Source organism: Emys orbicularis, chromosome 16 (assembly GCF_028017835.1).
Source record: "Emys orbicularis isolate rEmyOrb1 chromosome 16, rEmyOrb1.hap1, whole genome shotgun sequence".
NCBI classification, from domain to species: Eukaryota; Metazoa; Chordata; order Testudines; family Emydidae; genus Emys; species Emys orbicularis.
The window spans coordinates 10,519,630-10,536,811 of NC_088698.1; the positions used below are offsets into that span (position 1 = coordinate 10,519,630).

The 17,182-nt window shown below is 38.6% G+C and overlaps 1 protein-coding gene across 2 annotated transcripts in view; it reads right to left on the bottom strand.

Moving 5' to 3' along the window:
• Positions 1-17,182, bottom strand: part of CIT (citron rho-interacting serine/threonine kinase) — a 91,375-nt gene that overhangs the window by 21,459 nt on the left and 52,734 nt on the right. For both annotated transcript variants that reach the window (XM_065417752.1, XM_065417751.1), the window contains 5 exons: positions 16,949-17,058; positions 13,257-13,431; positions 11,260-11,457; positions 8,920-8,973; positions 288-485 (listed from right to left, as the gene is read on the bottom strand). In XM_065417752.1, the coding sequence (XP_065273824.1) occupies positions 288-485; positions 8,920-8,973; positions 11,260-11,457; positions 13,257-13,431; positions 16,949-17,058 (735 nt within the window). The remainder of the gene's footprint in view (positions 1-287; positions 486-8,919; positions 8,974-11,259; positions 11,458-13,256; positions 13,432-16,948; positions 17,059-17,182) is intronic.

Consider the following 17,182-nt stretch of genomic DNA (forward strand, 5'->3'; position numbering starts at 1 on the left):
CTTTAATCTCAGCAATACCTCATGATGGCTTTAGCCACAAGCAAAAATGAACAACTAGGAAGCACCATTCTTTGCCAATGTTGCAGTGAGCCACAAAGGGACATACTAAAGATCTCAGTGCATTCTTACACTCCCTCCCAGAGCAGTCATTGTAGGGTCAAGTTGCTATAAAAGTTATAAACACCCTCCATTATTTCTCCAAATTAGAAAGAATTTTTAGCTAGTCAGAGTCTTGCAAGAAGCTAAGTGTCATAAAGAGATTTTAAACAGAATTTCTAAACTCTCACTTGTTTCTGACTGGTGAGCTGCATCTCCCTCTCAGTGATCTCTCGACGGAGGTGGTCAACCTCACTTCGCAGCTGTACTATCTCATCACTGGCCCCAGAGGCCTCATCAAGCTGCTTTGACAGGAAGAAATTCTGATTGTTCAGTTCTGCATTGTCCTCACTCAGCTGGTTCAGCTGTTCTTCCAAGTCTGTAATCACCTAAAAAGAGCAAAAGAAGTTTGGGTTACAGGTCAGTGAGTAGAGTTCTGTGAAAGGACGTTCTCCACTCCTACAGCCACACCTTGCCGAGCAAATAGACAGATTGTAGCATTTTTGTCCAATTCAAACACGAGCACAATTGTAATTGCAGATCTTATGAATGGGCATGAGCTTAGCATGGGCAGTCTTTCTTGCTTCTTAAGGAAAGCAACTTGAGATACTTTAATTCTGATTTAGCCTAAAAAGGTATAAATATTTTGCAATACAATTTATGATTAATTTGGTGGCACATCCTAAAGGTTAGAACATCAGCTTGAGAGCCAGGAGAACTGGGTTCTCTTCCCAGGTCTTCCGCTGACTTGCAGTGTGCCTTATACAAGGCACTTCGCCTCGATACCTCAGTTTCCTTATCTCTGAAATGAGGATAATACTTCTCACAGAGGTTTTGTAAAAATCTTTGTAATCTTTAAGATCATTAAATGAGAGGTGCTATAGGTGATACTATTTGGAAAGCTGCTGCCTAGAAATTGCTTAATTTACTGTAACTAAAATCATACGTAGCCATGAAAAGTTATAATTTATGAAGGAACAGATAGTATCAGGACAATAGAGTTATGGATGGCAACATGACGAATATGACGACAGAAAAAGCTTGGCAGCACCACAGATTATAGTAGAAAATTCAGTACTGCCATCAATGAAAAACAAGGATTCAACCAGGTTGACAACGCCTTGCCTTTATGAACCAGGACTGCCCATTTATTAAACTAGATTGACATCTCATTATGCAAAGTTTGGTTTTTAAAACTATCCCAAAGTTTTAAAAAATTAATAATAAAAATGGAGTATTTTCATACAACCCTCCAGTTTCTGTGAGTGGAAACCCGTATGAAAAGCTCAAGGGGAGATCAGTAGAAAAAATTCTGCAACTACCTGTACTATAAGACCAATGCAATTGGGGGGATGGAGGAAGGGAAATATCTCATACATCTAATCTGAAAACAGCTTAACAAAAAGAACCAAAGAACATCATTTAGCACAGTTTGTGTTAAAATGCCCCAAATAGGTTCAAGAGGCATTTCAGCACATATGTACAAATGCTAGTGTATGTCAAGGTAATAAAACGCCTTATTAAAAGCAAAACTTAGGTAACCAGATAATGTTCTGGGATCTTATTTAGACTTAAATGTTCTGGTTTCCCATGCAACAGTCAAGGACCTCAATATCTGTAGTAGAGAGTACAGCTCCTTTCGGCATTTCTGAGGGGAATGCAACCATTTCTTTTTGACTACAGGCTCTCTAAAGCATACCCATGGCAGGCTTTCACCATGTCTCTCCTAGATCTAAACCAACAGTACTTGCCTTTTAAACTGTTAGCAAAAAAGACGGACTTAAACTTCTCCCTACAGGGTGAAGGGGGGTTCTGTCAACCATTTGTTTAGGGCCAACTCATAAGGTGATTCATACCCTAAAATGCAACATCACTGATTTATATTTTCAATAGTGTGGCTGTTACTTTAACACTCCTAATGCTCTATTGAAATTAAATATTTTTATTTATCCTGGTATCACATCATATAAGTTATTTAGGTACCATGATTGCACCATGAGGACATGTCTGTCTCTACATTGTTAAAAGGGACACCAACTAAGAAATAAAAAAATAAAAAACAAAAACAACACTTCTGTCTGAAAATGTAACAGATTTCTGTTACGTTTCAGACCAGAGACATTTTTCTTCTATTTCCAGTTTGTTTTTTCTTTATACATTTGACAGCACCACCAGTCTTATCAGTTTCATCACCTCCCTTATACAATCAGTTTCACTTATAGTTTTTAAAAATACAGGAAAGAGCGAGTGTAAAACTGCAAAAATTGGCAGGACGACTCAGTGGTTGGAGTAGCACTTGAAACAACTTAATTCATTTTAGTTCAAACTGACTAAATTTCAAGATGATAGCATCCCTTCAGGGTGAAATCTAGCCTTAAGCGTAATTTCAACTCACTTCCCTCAACCTCACCAAAACTAAACCAATCTGCCTGAACTTGGTGATCTTATTCCAAAGCAGAACATTTCTAGAAAGTTTGAGGCAAATCAGATGAAGTACTTGAGAGATGAAGGGTTCAAAAATGGAAGAAATGATGTGATCTCATTTCTTGAACATTATTTTGGCTCATCCTAACTCCAAAATGGCTTAGCCTACAAATTTCAAATTTATTTTAATCGGTTGACGTTTGCAAGGAATGATCTCTCGGACTAGGGTTTTTCTTTCCGCAGATGATATGGAGGAAGGGGAGATTTGCTGACAGATTTAATTATTAAAATCAGCTTCCATGTACGTTATGGCCCCAATATGGAGTTTATAAATTCCATGCAGCAGCATGAGGGCACCCACATGGAGCAGAGCCCAGATTTGGAACAGTAGATGAGAGACAGCCACACAGGAAGGTGGGAGCCAGTTGTGAGGGAGCTGTCTAGCCTGGAAACCAGGAAGAAGGCAATCATGCAGCAAGGGCAGTTTAGGTTGGACATTAGGAAAAACTTTCTGTCAGGGCGGTTAAGCACTGGAATACATTGTTCAGGAAGGTTGTGGACATACATCATTGGAGATTTTTAAGAGCGGGTTAGACAAACACCTGTCAGGAATGGTCTAGATAATACTTAGTATTGCTGTAAGTGCAGGGGACTGGACTAGATGATCTCTCGAGGTCCCTTCCAGTCGGTACAATTCTATGATTCTATGTGTGGAGACACTGGAGGCACAGTCTGATAAGGGAGGTCCGAGTCCATAAAACTTGCAACTTCCACTGAAGTCTTGTAACTGACAAAATTCTCGAAGTGATTGTAAAATTAAGGAAATTCCCAGGCAAAAAACTATGTTACGCTGGAGTTAAATTTGCAAACAGCAATTAAGGGAAGCGCGCTTAAGAGTACATAGTAGTGTCCTTTAAAAACCCAAATGCAATAGAAAACTTCAAAATTCAAAGTTAACATTTATCTATTTCATTAAGTAATACTAGAAAGCATGAAAATACACTTCCAAGCCACCAGACTTAGCTGTGCCACTATCACCATCCACAGAACATCTGAAAGCAAAGAACCAATTCTATCCTCAGACAATGCACATCATCACCACATCTGTAATTCTGAAAATTAAGACATGATTTAACTGGACCATGTTAATCTTGTTGAGACTGGCTGTACACTACTGCAGTATTTCAACTGAATGCCTCGTTGTCTTTACATTGCTACAATGAACTACACCTACCTTTATAATACCATACAGAGTAACCAGAAAATGGCATCTCTTCTATGTAAGTGACCACATTCAGGACAATTCCCACCAAAACATACAGTTTCAAATGCAACGTGCTGCCATGCTGTGATATTTCACATAGACTCATAGCTGCCATATCTGGGCCTATACATTTCTCCAGGGATGGATCAAAAATTAGGTAGCTTAGATGTCTGGGGCTCAGGATAGTGGTGTTTAGATTTACATATCTGACACAGCCATACAAAACTCAAGACACATTCTCCAGAGTTCAACACTACAGGCAAAGTATGCCAAGAAAGCAGATTTAGGATGGTCTTCACTGCAGACTGCAAACTTCTTCAAACCTACATCAAGATGTCTCAGCCATTCACAGAAGCTCCAGACAGGTGTGGAGGGAGGAGGTTGGATGCAGAAAGAAAGAATTAAGATTTTTTGGGTGACCTCAGCAGCACATCAGTACAGCTACTCTTTGGGGGTGGTAAAGATCTTAAGTGCAATCTTAACTTGGAATTTCCAGACTAATCTGTGTGGCTTTTCCCCTTAAAGTTCTGCTCTACTCATCTTTCTCCTTACAATCTCCTTTTAGCTAGCAAGAAAGGATGCATGGAAGGAGAACAAAGCATCCCCCCAAATCCTAGATTAATGGGGAGGCAAGACAAGCACCAGGATCACTCCCCAATACACACAAATAGACACAGCCTTGTACCCGAGAGCCACCCCCCTCCCACACCGCGTAAGGCCATCCCAGTAGGGAAGACAGAAGTGCCAGGGGTCCTATAGCATATAGTAGTAGAATGTGATAGATCTCAGCCCTGACAAGTGGTTTCAGTGGCTCAGAAAAAGATGATGCTGCCCACCTCCCTCCCCTTTCTCCAGTCGCCTCTGCTATGACTGAGGCACACTTTAGGAACAGAGGTTGTTTTCCCCACCTCCTGGAAAATCACCTACTGCTTATCTTGGGGTTGGGATAATGCCAGGGGTCTCAGGCAGTGTGACATGCCGGTGCCTGTGTTTCTTTCCTCCCCATATTAAGCAATTTTTTTGTTTTGTTTTTCTTCTTTTTGGGGGTGGGGGGGACGGGACGGGGAAGAAGGGGGGAGATCATGCTTGATAATTCCCCTCTTTGCACTACTTGTATAGAGTGTTCCTTGTGCTTATCCAATCCCCAGCAATTGGGCTGCACCCCCCAACCATGAGCCTCATCCTCTAAAGATGATGTCCAAGAAGGAGCCTTCTCCTTCAGGGCAGCAGCTCCCGGAGACCCTAAAAAGTCCTCCAAACATGTTTTTACAAAACTGTAAAGGTCCAACTTGGGCTACATAACTGACCCTTTCCCATAATTTTTTACAAAATGAGAGATGGGTTACAACACAGCCAAGCAACTGAGAGATTTTTTTATGCATTTAACTCAGTCATACCAAAGTTTTTGCCTGGGCATTAGCCTCATGTTACAGTCTCATCTTTTGACAGGCAAGGTTTTCTTGCTATGGAATGAATGTTACTGTATATAGCACCGAAGAGGTAAATTCACTCATGTGCATAGTCTCACTGAAGTCAGTTCAGAATCAGGACATCTGGTTGAAGTCAACAGGACTACACACGTGAATAAAGTTATGCATGCGCCTAAAGGGTTTGCAGGATCTGTGTCTCAGAGTCCAATCCGTTCACATGTGTTTACAGGATCAAGCCCTGATAAGGCTAAAGATAACAATAGGAGGTGATGACAAAAAAAAAGTGTAGGTACCATTTTGGAGAGAAGAAGGTGGATCTGGTTTTATTAGATTATTCTCTGGCTAAATGGAGATACTGCACCCAATTAATATATCAAGATCTTCCATTCTCCTTGCCAAAGTAATAAATAAGAGTAGCTTGTAATTCAAAGAGCCCGAAGGTTCAGATGTTGATTTTTATGAAGAATGTACAGGATTTTATGAACTTCACAGTAATTTATTTAAGAATCTAATTTTTTTCCTAAGTTTTCACAGATATTTTTACTGTCTCTTTACTGAAATTTATATTTATGAAATGCTTACATTACTGCTGAAGCCAACGTAACTGTTTTTGTTGTCTAAAATTATTAAATCCATCAGTAAACCATAAATAAGAGCAAGGTGGCAAAAATATAAACTTCCCTATTTAATTAAATGCATTTTATTAGTAGAATCCTTCTGACTGTCTTGAAAATATTTGTCATGAAATATGATTTCAAAAGTCAAGTTATGCATTTTTGATGTACTGAATCTTTGGAAGCACAGAATTAGACTTTCCCTCTCAGCAGACTTGCTGGATAAGCTACGGATGTGATAAGATTTGAGAAAAGTAAAGCAATTTTTACTGTAATTATGTTATTTCTTATAAGACTAAGAGCAAAGGCTAAGATTTGTTTTTGTTCCTGATAGGAATAGAATGATATACTGAAGTAAACTGATTAACTCAAGCCTGAATCTATCAGAGAGCAATTGAATATGTAGTTCACGCACAAAGCAGGGGCACTTCCAGCAAGAACAAAAGGCTTGCAATACAATCACACAACAACATTCTCTATGCATGAATCCCAAATCATAGTAATTTTAAAGTACACAATCAGAAGAGTCTGACAGTAACCTGACTTGGTTGGAGGGACATGAGTGGACTGAGGGTATAAATAAACCAGAACATACATTAGAAGTGTAAGCTTGCTCTGTGTCCAGACACCCGGTACTCTAAAGAGTTAAACAACTAGGAGATATCAAAGAAAGTAGATTGTAAGTATGTTTACCTATCATTCTGTACAGCAACTTCTCATTCTACATTATCAAAATCATTCAGTCTTCAGTAATGCATTTTCTGTATAATTCATTTTATTTTCATACTTATATTGATTTGAACTTGTAAGTAAAGTAAAACAAATGCAATGGCCATTATAAAATTTGACAGCACAGTGCTTCAAGGAAATTCACTCTTGATGTTCATCTTGAAGTAACATCCCTTATGAGTAGAGGCCACTAATCCTTACTAGGCTGACTAAAAAGGAATGTGTTTGAATTACAACCCTGATGGATCTTCTTGTTTTTAGTTCAGCACAAATTCTGAACCACTGCATAGGTGCTGGAACTAGGGGTGCTACCGCACCCCCAGGTTTGAAGTGGTTTCCATCATACACAGGGTTTACAGTTTGGTTCAATGGCTCTCAGCACCCCCACTATAAAAATTGTTCCAGCACCCCTGAACCACTGTGGCATAGCCTTGGATGTCCACTAAAAAGTTACGGCTGCATCATAATGGCCATTACTGAATGAACACGGGGTTGAAGCATCAGAGAAAGAAGCATGACAAGAATGCACTGATCTCTCCTTGGTCAATACAAGATTGTGCTGTCATTTCCTCAATTCTTATGAAGAGAAGAGGGTAGGCTGTTAGACAGCTTATGACATGAAATGAGAGTTTATGCCTATGGACTATTGAGAGAAGTCTTGAGAACTATACTTTTCATTCTCTTGGGTTGCAAACTGAATGTGGTGTTGGAATTTTCATTCATTCGCTATTCATTCAGTTGCTATTTGATTAATTTCTTATTGATGGGGATTGGCTGTTGTATGAACCATCCTTCTAAAGGACCGAAGATGAACATTACACTTGCAAATCTTTTAATGTGGCATCTCCAAAGTTCACACTGTTCTTGAAACCACCTGGCATGTTTGGCATCTCCTTGTGCCAGTCCTCACTGTTGGAGATTATTGCCCATTCTTACAAAGTCATAGATCAGCCAAATAATGAATTTTGACTTCTTTAAATTAGCTTGCTGTGCAGAAAAGAGAATTTATGGGAATATCCACAGATTATGTGATCTTTGAAGCTGGCCAAATCCAATCATCTGTATCAGTCACTTGCACAGAAAGCTGCTATTCTGTGCTGACAGCAAGACAGAGAACAAGGGGATGAAAAGGAGTATCTACTACTGAAGTAGAAAAAGCAACTGTGGGAATAAGCAGTGATAGATAGAAGTACACATGTGGACCCTCTACCTCCTTGACGGAGAGGACAGAAGGTACAGATAGTCTAAATTTATTTTGGAAGAGGTTAAGCCACAACAAATTAAGACTAGGCCTTACTTAATTACTCATTTTTTCAAATCAGTGTACACTGGAAACAGAGTAAAAAAATTTCCTGGCCCTGAGGAACAAGGACTACAGATTTGGAAAGTAAAAAAAAAAAAAAAAAAAATTCTAAAAGATGTTCTTGAAAAAAGGCATTTTCTTTCTACCTTGGGTTTTCCTACAGCACCTATGACTATGCAATCAAAGCATGGTGGACAATTAACTTTGTGGAGAGGCCACTGAGTATGGGAGAGGAATACCCATTACAGAGGTAAGGAGCAATTAGATCCAGCTAATGGAGGAGGGATTAGAAAGACTGAAGAGACCTGCCTCCAATTATTACACAGAAGGTGATGGTCAGTGTTTGACACTTCTAGAATTTGTGTGTCATTGAAAGATTGATGTCATCATGGTCCATACAGCACCATAAAGAAATAAGCAAAAAGAGTGCAGATCTGGGAAAACATCTAATGATAAGGAACACAAAATCTAGGACATCTGTCCCGTATGAATTAAATGAATGAAAAAACATATCAAAAGATCTCTCGAGTAACAGAATGTACAAGTTAAGAACCTAAATGAGTTCTCTTTGAACAAGAGACTATGTAACAATGTATTATTCAGAAGCACAGGACTTCTTTTCCCTTCAGACAGAGTTAAAGCCCTCCTTAAAACCCAGAGTGGCAAGATAGCGCCTTCACTCTGGCCTAGATCTAGACTATAGCTCAGAATTTGGACAGGGAGACTTTTCCCTTCCCTTATAAAAGGAAAAAATCTATATCCCACATAATTTTTGCAGCTGCCACACCATTCTTACTAGCTGCACTGCAATGAGATATTTGAATTGACTTCCTTCTCCAAAAAGATGAAGGACAGTGTCAATTTTAAATCAGAATAAAACCTCTAAACTGAGGTTTATTTGAGGCCTAAAAGAAATCAGATCCAATCAGGCTAACTCCTGCTAACTCCTTGAAGCCAGAAGCCAATGTCAGGAACAATTGCCATCAAGGAGTAAATGAGTTTGTTTCCTTCCTTATCCTTAATTTCAAAATAATTCAATGATCTGTATTTAATACTCACTGTGCAGCTATTACGAAGGGCTTCAAATTTACGCTGGATTTCATCTCTATGTGCCTAAAGGAGGTAAGAAGTTAATCATCAATTTTTCATACATTAGAATTAGAATCCAACAGCTGTTGCTAAATAAACTTCAGAACAATCTATCAGCAAGCAAAGTTTGGAAGACAGATGTTGCAGGCTATGAAAGCACTCTGTAGTGGCAAAGAACTGATTAAGTCACATCCTACTTAATCAAAGCACGCACATGCTCCCAATTCTGAGCTACTTTAGCAAAATGTACACCAAACTGGATGATGCAAAACATTCCATCTTAAGTGGTCTCCAAGGTAAGTGACCATTTAATGTTAAGTGTGTACCTTCTTCACTTACGATAATTTGAGTAGTTTGTTTTCACTTCCACATTTGGATTAATACTGTATGTAACATGTTTTTAATACTACATATATTTTAATGATTGCAAAGAAAAGTCTACAATGAAGCACTATGTACGCTTCCGCAAACTGCTCTGCCAATCTACCTCAACCCTACCCTGAGGAACTCTCCCAAACCGTGACTAAACTAAATAATGATTTCTTTGGAAGATGGAAACCAAAGTATTAAAAGCTGCAAAGCATTTTTAAAGAATGAAATGCATGCATCGTTTTACTTCCTTATTAACAAGCAAAGCATGATAAAGCAAAGTTCATGTTTCAGCCTCATGGCCTTTCTCAAGATTCACTCAGACTGTCAAACTGATTTAAGTTGTGACTAATAGCATATGCAAATTAAGGCCTTAACAGATAAAAGGCTAGTGCACTAGCACATCCGATCACTTTTATTCAAGACATTTTCCTTACAGCCAAGAGACTCAATAGGAAAAGTTGTTCAGCAGAAGTCCAATGTGATAACTAAAAAGTTATCTTACCAGAACAGGCAATGCAAAAAAGACCCTCAAAACAAAAAATATCCCAACCCATTAAACTGGAGTAAAGTGACATGGAGGTGCCAGATTGGAATCTTACGATAGCTGGTACAAAAGCACTACCATTTCATCAGAACAGTTGTGGTAATATCTGCCTGAGCAAGCACAGATCACACACGTTCATCTGTTTTGTTGGTGTGGTAGGAAGAAATATCAAACACGTCATCATTCTGTTCGCGTGGCAGCTAACAACTCTGCCAAATTTTCAAATTTCAGTGGGACCATCTCATTTTTGAGCAAAAAGAACTGCTTTGTATTTGAGATGAACTGCTGCCATGCCCTATTCAGTTACTGTAAGTCACTCATGTTGCTGTTGCATTTTCCTAGCATATATTACCCAGTATATACCAGTTTAGAACAATTCTGAGTGAATGATCTCCCTCCTCACCCCTGGGATATCCAACAGCATTGGCAGACACACACGCACCAGTCTTCAGCTGAACCCCCATCCCATCTGAATGGTGGTAATGGCAGGAATAAGGACTCAAGGAGATTCCATTTTATCAGATTCTATTGGGGCAACAGACTATTTCCAGTACTCTAAAATAACTGGATTTGAAGGTCAATGAAGACTGATACTTCGATGAGTGATAGCCGGCAGCTCAAGTAGGAGGTCAGTTATTTCTTTGCCTCCCACAGCATTAGCAAGCCTTCGCAAAGCAAACATTATTTAAAATCCAACAGTTTAAAAGCATCTTTTTGTACTCAAAGTAGCAACCAGCAGCATATAATTAAGTGTTCCGTTCATTGGGCAGGGAAAAATCTTTCCCCCACCCCAACCCCTGCTGAAGTTTGTGTAATTCACACACCTCACAAGAGACTGCAAGATCTAAAAGAAGCAATTCTTTATGGAACAGCCTTTGGAGTAAAATTAGAGAAGTAACAACAATATTTGTCTGATTTTTTTAAAAGGATCGCAGAGTTGGCTAACTTATTATAGAGAAAATACTAGAACATTTGTGATCACATTCCTTTTGAAAAAGCACTACTTTCAAAGGTCATACATGAATTTAGAAAGAAAAAAAACAGCAGAAAGTCAAAGTCCTACAGTAGGAATAATTTAGTGTGGGGCTTTTAGCTTATCAAGTAAACTGATGACGTTTTCACTAATAGCCAATCAGTTTTCGCACAAGTGGACAACAAACAACAAGCATATGTATGTTTTGAGAGACAAAGAACTCTGACATTTTAGCCGTCCCTGTGCTTTCCTCAATCCAAGGCACATTTCATATGTTGCATTGCAAAATTAAACATACAAAATTTAAGTTAGGACAACCTCAAAACTAATAAGTTAGGACACTTATTATGAAGTGTGCATCAACATTCTGTCAGATCTGCTGGTATAGTTCGCAATACCAATCCAGAAGTATAGGACTCACCGTGAGAGCTTGAATCTCCTCCTCTGCCTCAGCTGTAGTCTCCTCTAGTTCAGTTTTAGCCTCACGGAGCTGATTCTCTAGGGCTGATCGTGCAGCTTGAAGCCCTGAAATCTGAGATTCTCTTTCCTGGAGGGTCAGCTGCAATTCTGTTAACTGTCGTTTCAATTCCAGCTTTTGTTCTTCATGCTCTAAGCTAACCTGGAGAGAAACAACAGCAGCTGAATATGAGTTACTAATAAGGAAATGGAGAGTACAGCTGCTATATTTGTTCATTTTAAACTAGAGGCCTGCCCTAGAATTGCACTCTGGGATTGCATGGCAACACTCCAGGCTAATATCAGATTTGGATGGATTGGTTAAAAATCAGACCTGAAGGTAACTATCCCCAGGATGCTGCTTCATCCATCACTTGAAAAACACTCATTTAGTTTGAAAAGGTTCAAAAATAAAACTATATGGTGTTCTGAAATGAAAACTAGGATATAAGAGTAATGCCAGCTATGTTGTAAATACATATCAAATGTTGATATAAATAATTGTGACAATATGAAAGTTCAAGTATAACTTGTGTGATTATCTTCCATAGTTGCAAGTTAGTATACTGCATTTGAGGCTCTGTAAGAAGAAACTATCAATATTACTTTGAATAGATAAGAAGTGTCTTTATATACTGTTCAGTTACTTTCATATTTAAACTTCCCTTCAGATTCTTGTTACAGACAGATCTATCCCTGCACTGATGCAACATCTTGGCAGATCCCATTTACCATGGCAGAGTGGAGAAAATAGTTTCAAGAAAAAGTTCCAATTTAGCTTCCTGCTGCTGGTTCACTTACATGCCCTCCTCCAAATATTCCCCTGGGAAAAAGATCATTTTCAAGCTAAAATACTTTAAGATGCCTGACTCCTTATGTTATTGCAAGTGAATCTGCCCATAATATTGCAGATGTGTGAAAAATAGGCCTGCCAGAAGACCTTGCACTGATGTCTAGCAACAACTGGCTAATTAAAGGAATGACATTGGACATCCCAAACCTCTTAGCCAGAGTAGAGCTCTCAGTCTTTGTTGAGAATTAGAGGAGGGACAGCAAGGAAGGAAAAAGGAGATTATCCAGGGAATCATAGAACTTGAAGGGACCTCAAGAGGTCATCTAGTCCACTCCCCTACACTCATGGCAGGACTAAGTATTATCTAGACCATCCCTGACAGGTGTTTGTCTAACCTGTTATTAAAAATCCCCAATGATGGAGATTCCACAATCTCCCTAGGCAATTTATTCCAGTGCTTAACCATCCTGACAGGAAGTTTTTCCTAATGTCCAACCTAAACCTCCCTTGCTGCAATTTAAGCCCATTGCTTCTTGCCCTATCCTCAGAGGTTAAGAAGAACAATTTTTCTCCCTCCTCCTTGTAACAACCTTTTATGTACTTGAAAACTGTTATCATGTCTCCTCTCGGTCTTCTTTTTTCCAGACTAAGCAAACCCCATTTTTTCAATCTTCCCTCATAGGTCATGTTTTCTAGACCTTTAATCATTTTTGTTACTCTTCTCTAGAACATGAGGTGGTTCCAACCTATTTCTGCCTGTCTGTCCTTTTTATTAGAAAATAATATAAAAACTTGATTTTTCAAGTCTGCAACTGAAAATAAATGAATTATCCAGCTAAGCATATATACTGTGCCCATCACCATTATATCTGGGCACTATTAAAGGATGTTGTACAAAAGGATGCAAATAAATTTGGTTCTAAGCAAGCTGATCTAGAAACTCAGACTCGACCAGTCTAAGAAACAAAAACCCAAAATAGTCATGCTCAACTCCTTCCAGCAAGCAATACATTTCCACTGTTACAGAAATGGAGCAAAAATTGGGTCATTCAGCTCAAGTCATTATCCTGCAGTGCTGAAAACTAAAACTACTTAATTTTAATTCTCACTGTACTCCTTGAAATGGGATACACCCAAGTACATCAATCTGCAAAGGATTAAATTTTCACCTCTCGCAATCTAGTCTCTAACTCCAACAGACGGCTCTTGTCAGTATGGTCCTGAAGACTGATCTTCTCCAATTGCTCTTCTAGTTTTTGGTTCTGGGCCTCTAACTTCCCAGCCTGTGTTTCCAGGTAGAACTTCTGCTGTCTGAGCTCTGAGATCATCTCCTCCTGGGCTTTCCTGATAGGAAAATACACAACAAGACAAGACATAATCAAGATATATTTTGATCATGTAGTTTCATTGGTATAAAAGTTTCCTGGTAAGCAGAATGTGATCACATCAAAATTAGCTCTTCCTATTTTAAATTTCACATCCCCTTTATGGAAAAAATAAGGTCTCTTATGTCGGTTTCTGCACAGATTCCCACATCGGTGATTAAACCAAGTATGTGCCTCGAGTAGCTCAGATATCATGGTTTTGCAGGTTGTGCATCTGTTTGTACATGGAGAAAGGTGAACACCAAACTTTGGAAATCTACAGGAATGCCTGATCTACAACTCATTCTAAGCTGTCAACCTTTTCCTTGTCATTTGTTTTTCCATTTGGAAAAAAAATGGTTCAATGAATGCTGGGAGCAGGAACTTCCATACATTAGACGTCCAGATCAGAGGAACTGCAACTGGCTTCATTGCATACAGATTAGTTCTGGACTTTGGAAACTTGCTAGGAGCCCAATCTGGCCAACACTTTAGCAAACTTTTGCCCTGACTGAAACCCTGATGTATGCACTGAACATACAATTACCTGTGCTCCCAAGAAATTCAGAAGCTGGTAACTTCTGCTACAGCCAATGATCTATTTTTTTTTACCATGAAGGCTTAATAATTAGATATCCTAATTGAAAAAGAGCAGAAAAGCTCTTTCTGAATTAGTGGTAGCTTCCTACAATCATATTATAATACATTTGAAAACTTTGCACTTGTATAGTGTCTTCCATTCAGGTTCTTCACAGAACTTACAAATATTAATGAACTCATATGCAGAAATATACTGCGAAATAGGTATTATTATCCCTCTCCCAGAGAAATTACATGGATTGCCTGGGATCACATAGCAGAGCTAGAAATAGAACCCAGGTCTTCTGAGTCACAGTCCTGTGCTTTGATAAGAACAAAATCATCCTTCCCCCACTTTTTTAACCTGATTATTGACAGCCAGAATTGTCCAAATAGCCTGGGCAACAGTAGAATGAGAAATGACTCCGCCTCCTTCAGAGCCAATCATTAGGTTTTTTTGTTACTGATAGAACAAAGGCTAGTTGGATTCCACAATTCTTTGAAGGCTCTAATTGCTAACTGTCCATATCAATAACGCTCAGTTTAGCAATAGCTTTTGTGGATTCAAATATGGTTCAATTACAGATTTACATGCCTTTTCACAGGTCAGAGTAATGCAGTAGGATTTGCTAGTTATATCTATAAGATCTACAGTCTCTGCTCAAAAAGAACTCACTTCTCTTAATGACTAACATGACTCACTCTAAATTTGCTGCACGATTACTGACTTGCCAAAGCAATTTGTTTGCCACTCCCTCCCAAAATGTGAATATTTAACATAAGTCACAATGGGTAGAATTCTTTTTTTAGGCATCATTATATTTCTTCCTCTGCCTTTTGACTTTAATCTGGTGTCCTCCTTCCAGAGGATGCATCTAGTCCAGCTAAACGGTGCTTTCAGTAGTAGACTTTCAAAGCTGTTTATGCAACCTCTTTGCAGAATTGCATTATTTGTAATTTTATTATTAAATTATTACAATACCCCATCCTTATAGCATCCAGCCACCAGTCTATCTTATGATTTAATATCCATAAGAGTTCCAAAGTGTCTTGATTAAGTTTCTCCAACTCTTATATGCTGGCAAATGTCTCCATTTTTCATAGCCATAGACCAAGAAAGAAATCATTACAGCATGGTGAACATGGAACTTTGGTCTCACATATGACAACCATGCTGGTTCCAAAGTTAATATTTCAACCGGTAGAATACCCCTTTTTGATTCTGGTAAACATTTCTTTAGTCAGCAAGAACAGCATTTCAAGGGAAGTGAAATCTATTACCACATTGAGTTCTAGACCACTGACTGATGCTAAGTCTTACCTATGCTTTCCCATGTATGAGCTGGTAGATTACTTCTGTATTCTTCAGATTAATGATGTTATGGTTTTAGCAGCCTCTACAAGCTTTTTGGATGATTAACTAGAGTGCATATAACAAGAGTATAATCATCTGCATAAAGCAACTCATGTATAACTTTAACAGTTACTTTTGTGGAAGATTTCAGTCTGCTCAGGTTGAAGAGCTTGACGGAAGTTTGAAATGTAAAGCCAGGAATTTTTATTACATCTCTGTTGGTACAATCAATCACTGCTAAAAGAAGAGTTCAGAGATTCTTTGCCAAAACTCATCCTTGCTTGACTTCACAAATGGATCTAACCAACTGCTGTCCACAGAGATGCTACCCAGCATTCCACTATGCAGCTGATGGTCTGCACATATTTCTCCAGACAGCCAAACTTTAAGATGACTAATATCTCACTGATAGGCACCACTCAAGCCCTATTTTTTCCCTACTTACAGGATATTAAGTAGCTTATGCTCTTTCCTACACATGAAAGTAGAATCTCATGTGACACAGAACATCGCTTTAAAAGAGCTTAAAACCATTTAGGAAAAAAATAAGGGAAAACAATTATCTTCATGGGAAGATAAGGCATCTAAGTTAAAATCTGAACCAAAATCTGGTTCTGAGATGGAATCAAAGATTTGAGACAATAGCAACAAGAGACCCAGTATTTTATTATTCACTTTTTAAAATAAGGATTTGCCTCTAGCACAGCTGCTGATGCTGCAATGACTGAAGAGGACTGTAGGTCTCAATTGAATACCCTGAGGGAGCTGCCATGGGGGGGAAAGTAAGGTCCCTAAATGGCTAAACTGAGAGCTAGACTGGCCATTGATGAGAAGATCTGAAGAGGAACTGAAACTAAAAACTATATAGAATCATTGTGGCGGATACTGTACCCAAATACTTTCAGGATCAGAAATAAGGAATCAGGATTAAAGAATCACTTTGACTCTAGGGCTCGGGCCCTCTTTTTTTTTTTTTTTTTTAAACTGAAACAGGCAAAGATAACACCAATACCTCATATTTATAATCAACATTTAAAAACATGACGGAAAATTCCTAAACCAATATCCAATTTTCTTAGATGTCTTGACAGCTGTTGGGAGCAGGATGGAAGCTTTGTGAAGAAAGGACATTTAACATTTTCTTCTCATCTTTGAGTGTCAAATAATTATAATAAGGCTTTGAGTTTCAATGAGTAATGGCCACAAGAAGCAGATATGATCAAGTCCTAAACACCAGAAGCAAAAGGAATACTAATTGTTATATATCTCCACAGCTGGAACAGTATTGAAATTACTGCTTCTCAGGAAGTGTTTCAGACATTTAAATATATATATTTCGAAAAATTGCATGCAGCAAAAAAAGGGACAGCAACAGCCTCATGAAATGATCCAAAACAAATGCAACAATACAGACCAATAAAACTGAACAGCTATGATGGGGAAACAAAATATTGAGCAAACTATAGTTTCTTGTTAGAGAAATAATATATTTGGAGAACAGGTCTTACTGAGCTCACACCGGGGCTTGTAAATGCAAGAGTGCTGTAGCAGTTCCTTTACTTACATGTTTCTCTGTGTAAAAAGGCTGCTATTTGCTGCCAGTTTATTAGCCTCAGACAATTCGACTATTCTCTGCTCCAATGACCTTATCTTCGAATCCATGGCATTGATCATCTGAAACAGAGCAGTCTGCCTTTGAGATCATGTGATGGAAGTTAGTGACTACAGCAAGGGGGCATTTAAAAATCACTTCTAGAAACTTCATTCAGAAACAAGATATCAGACTGAGTGGACAAGA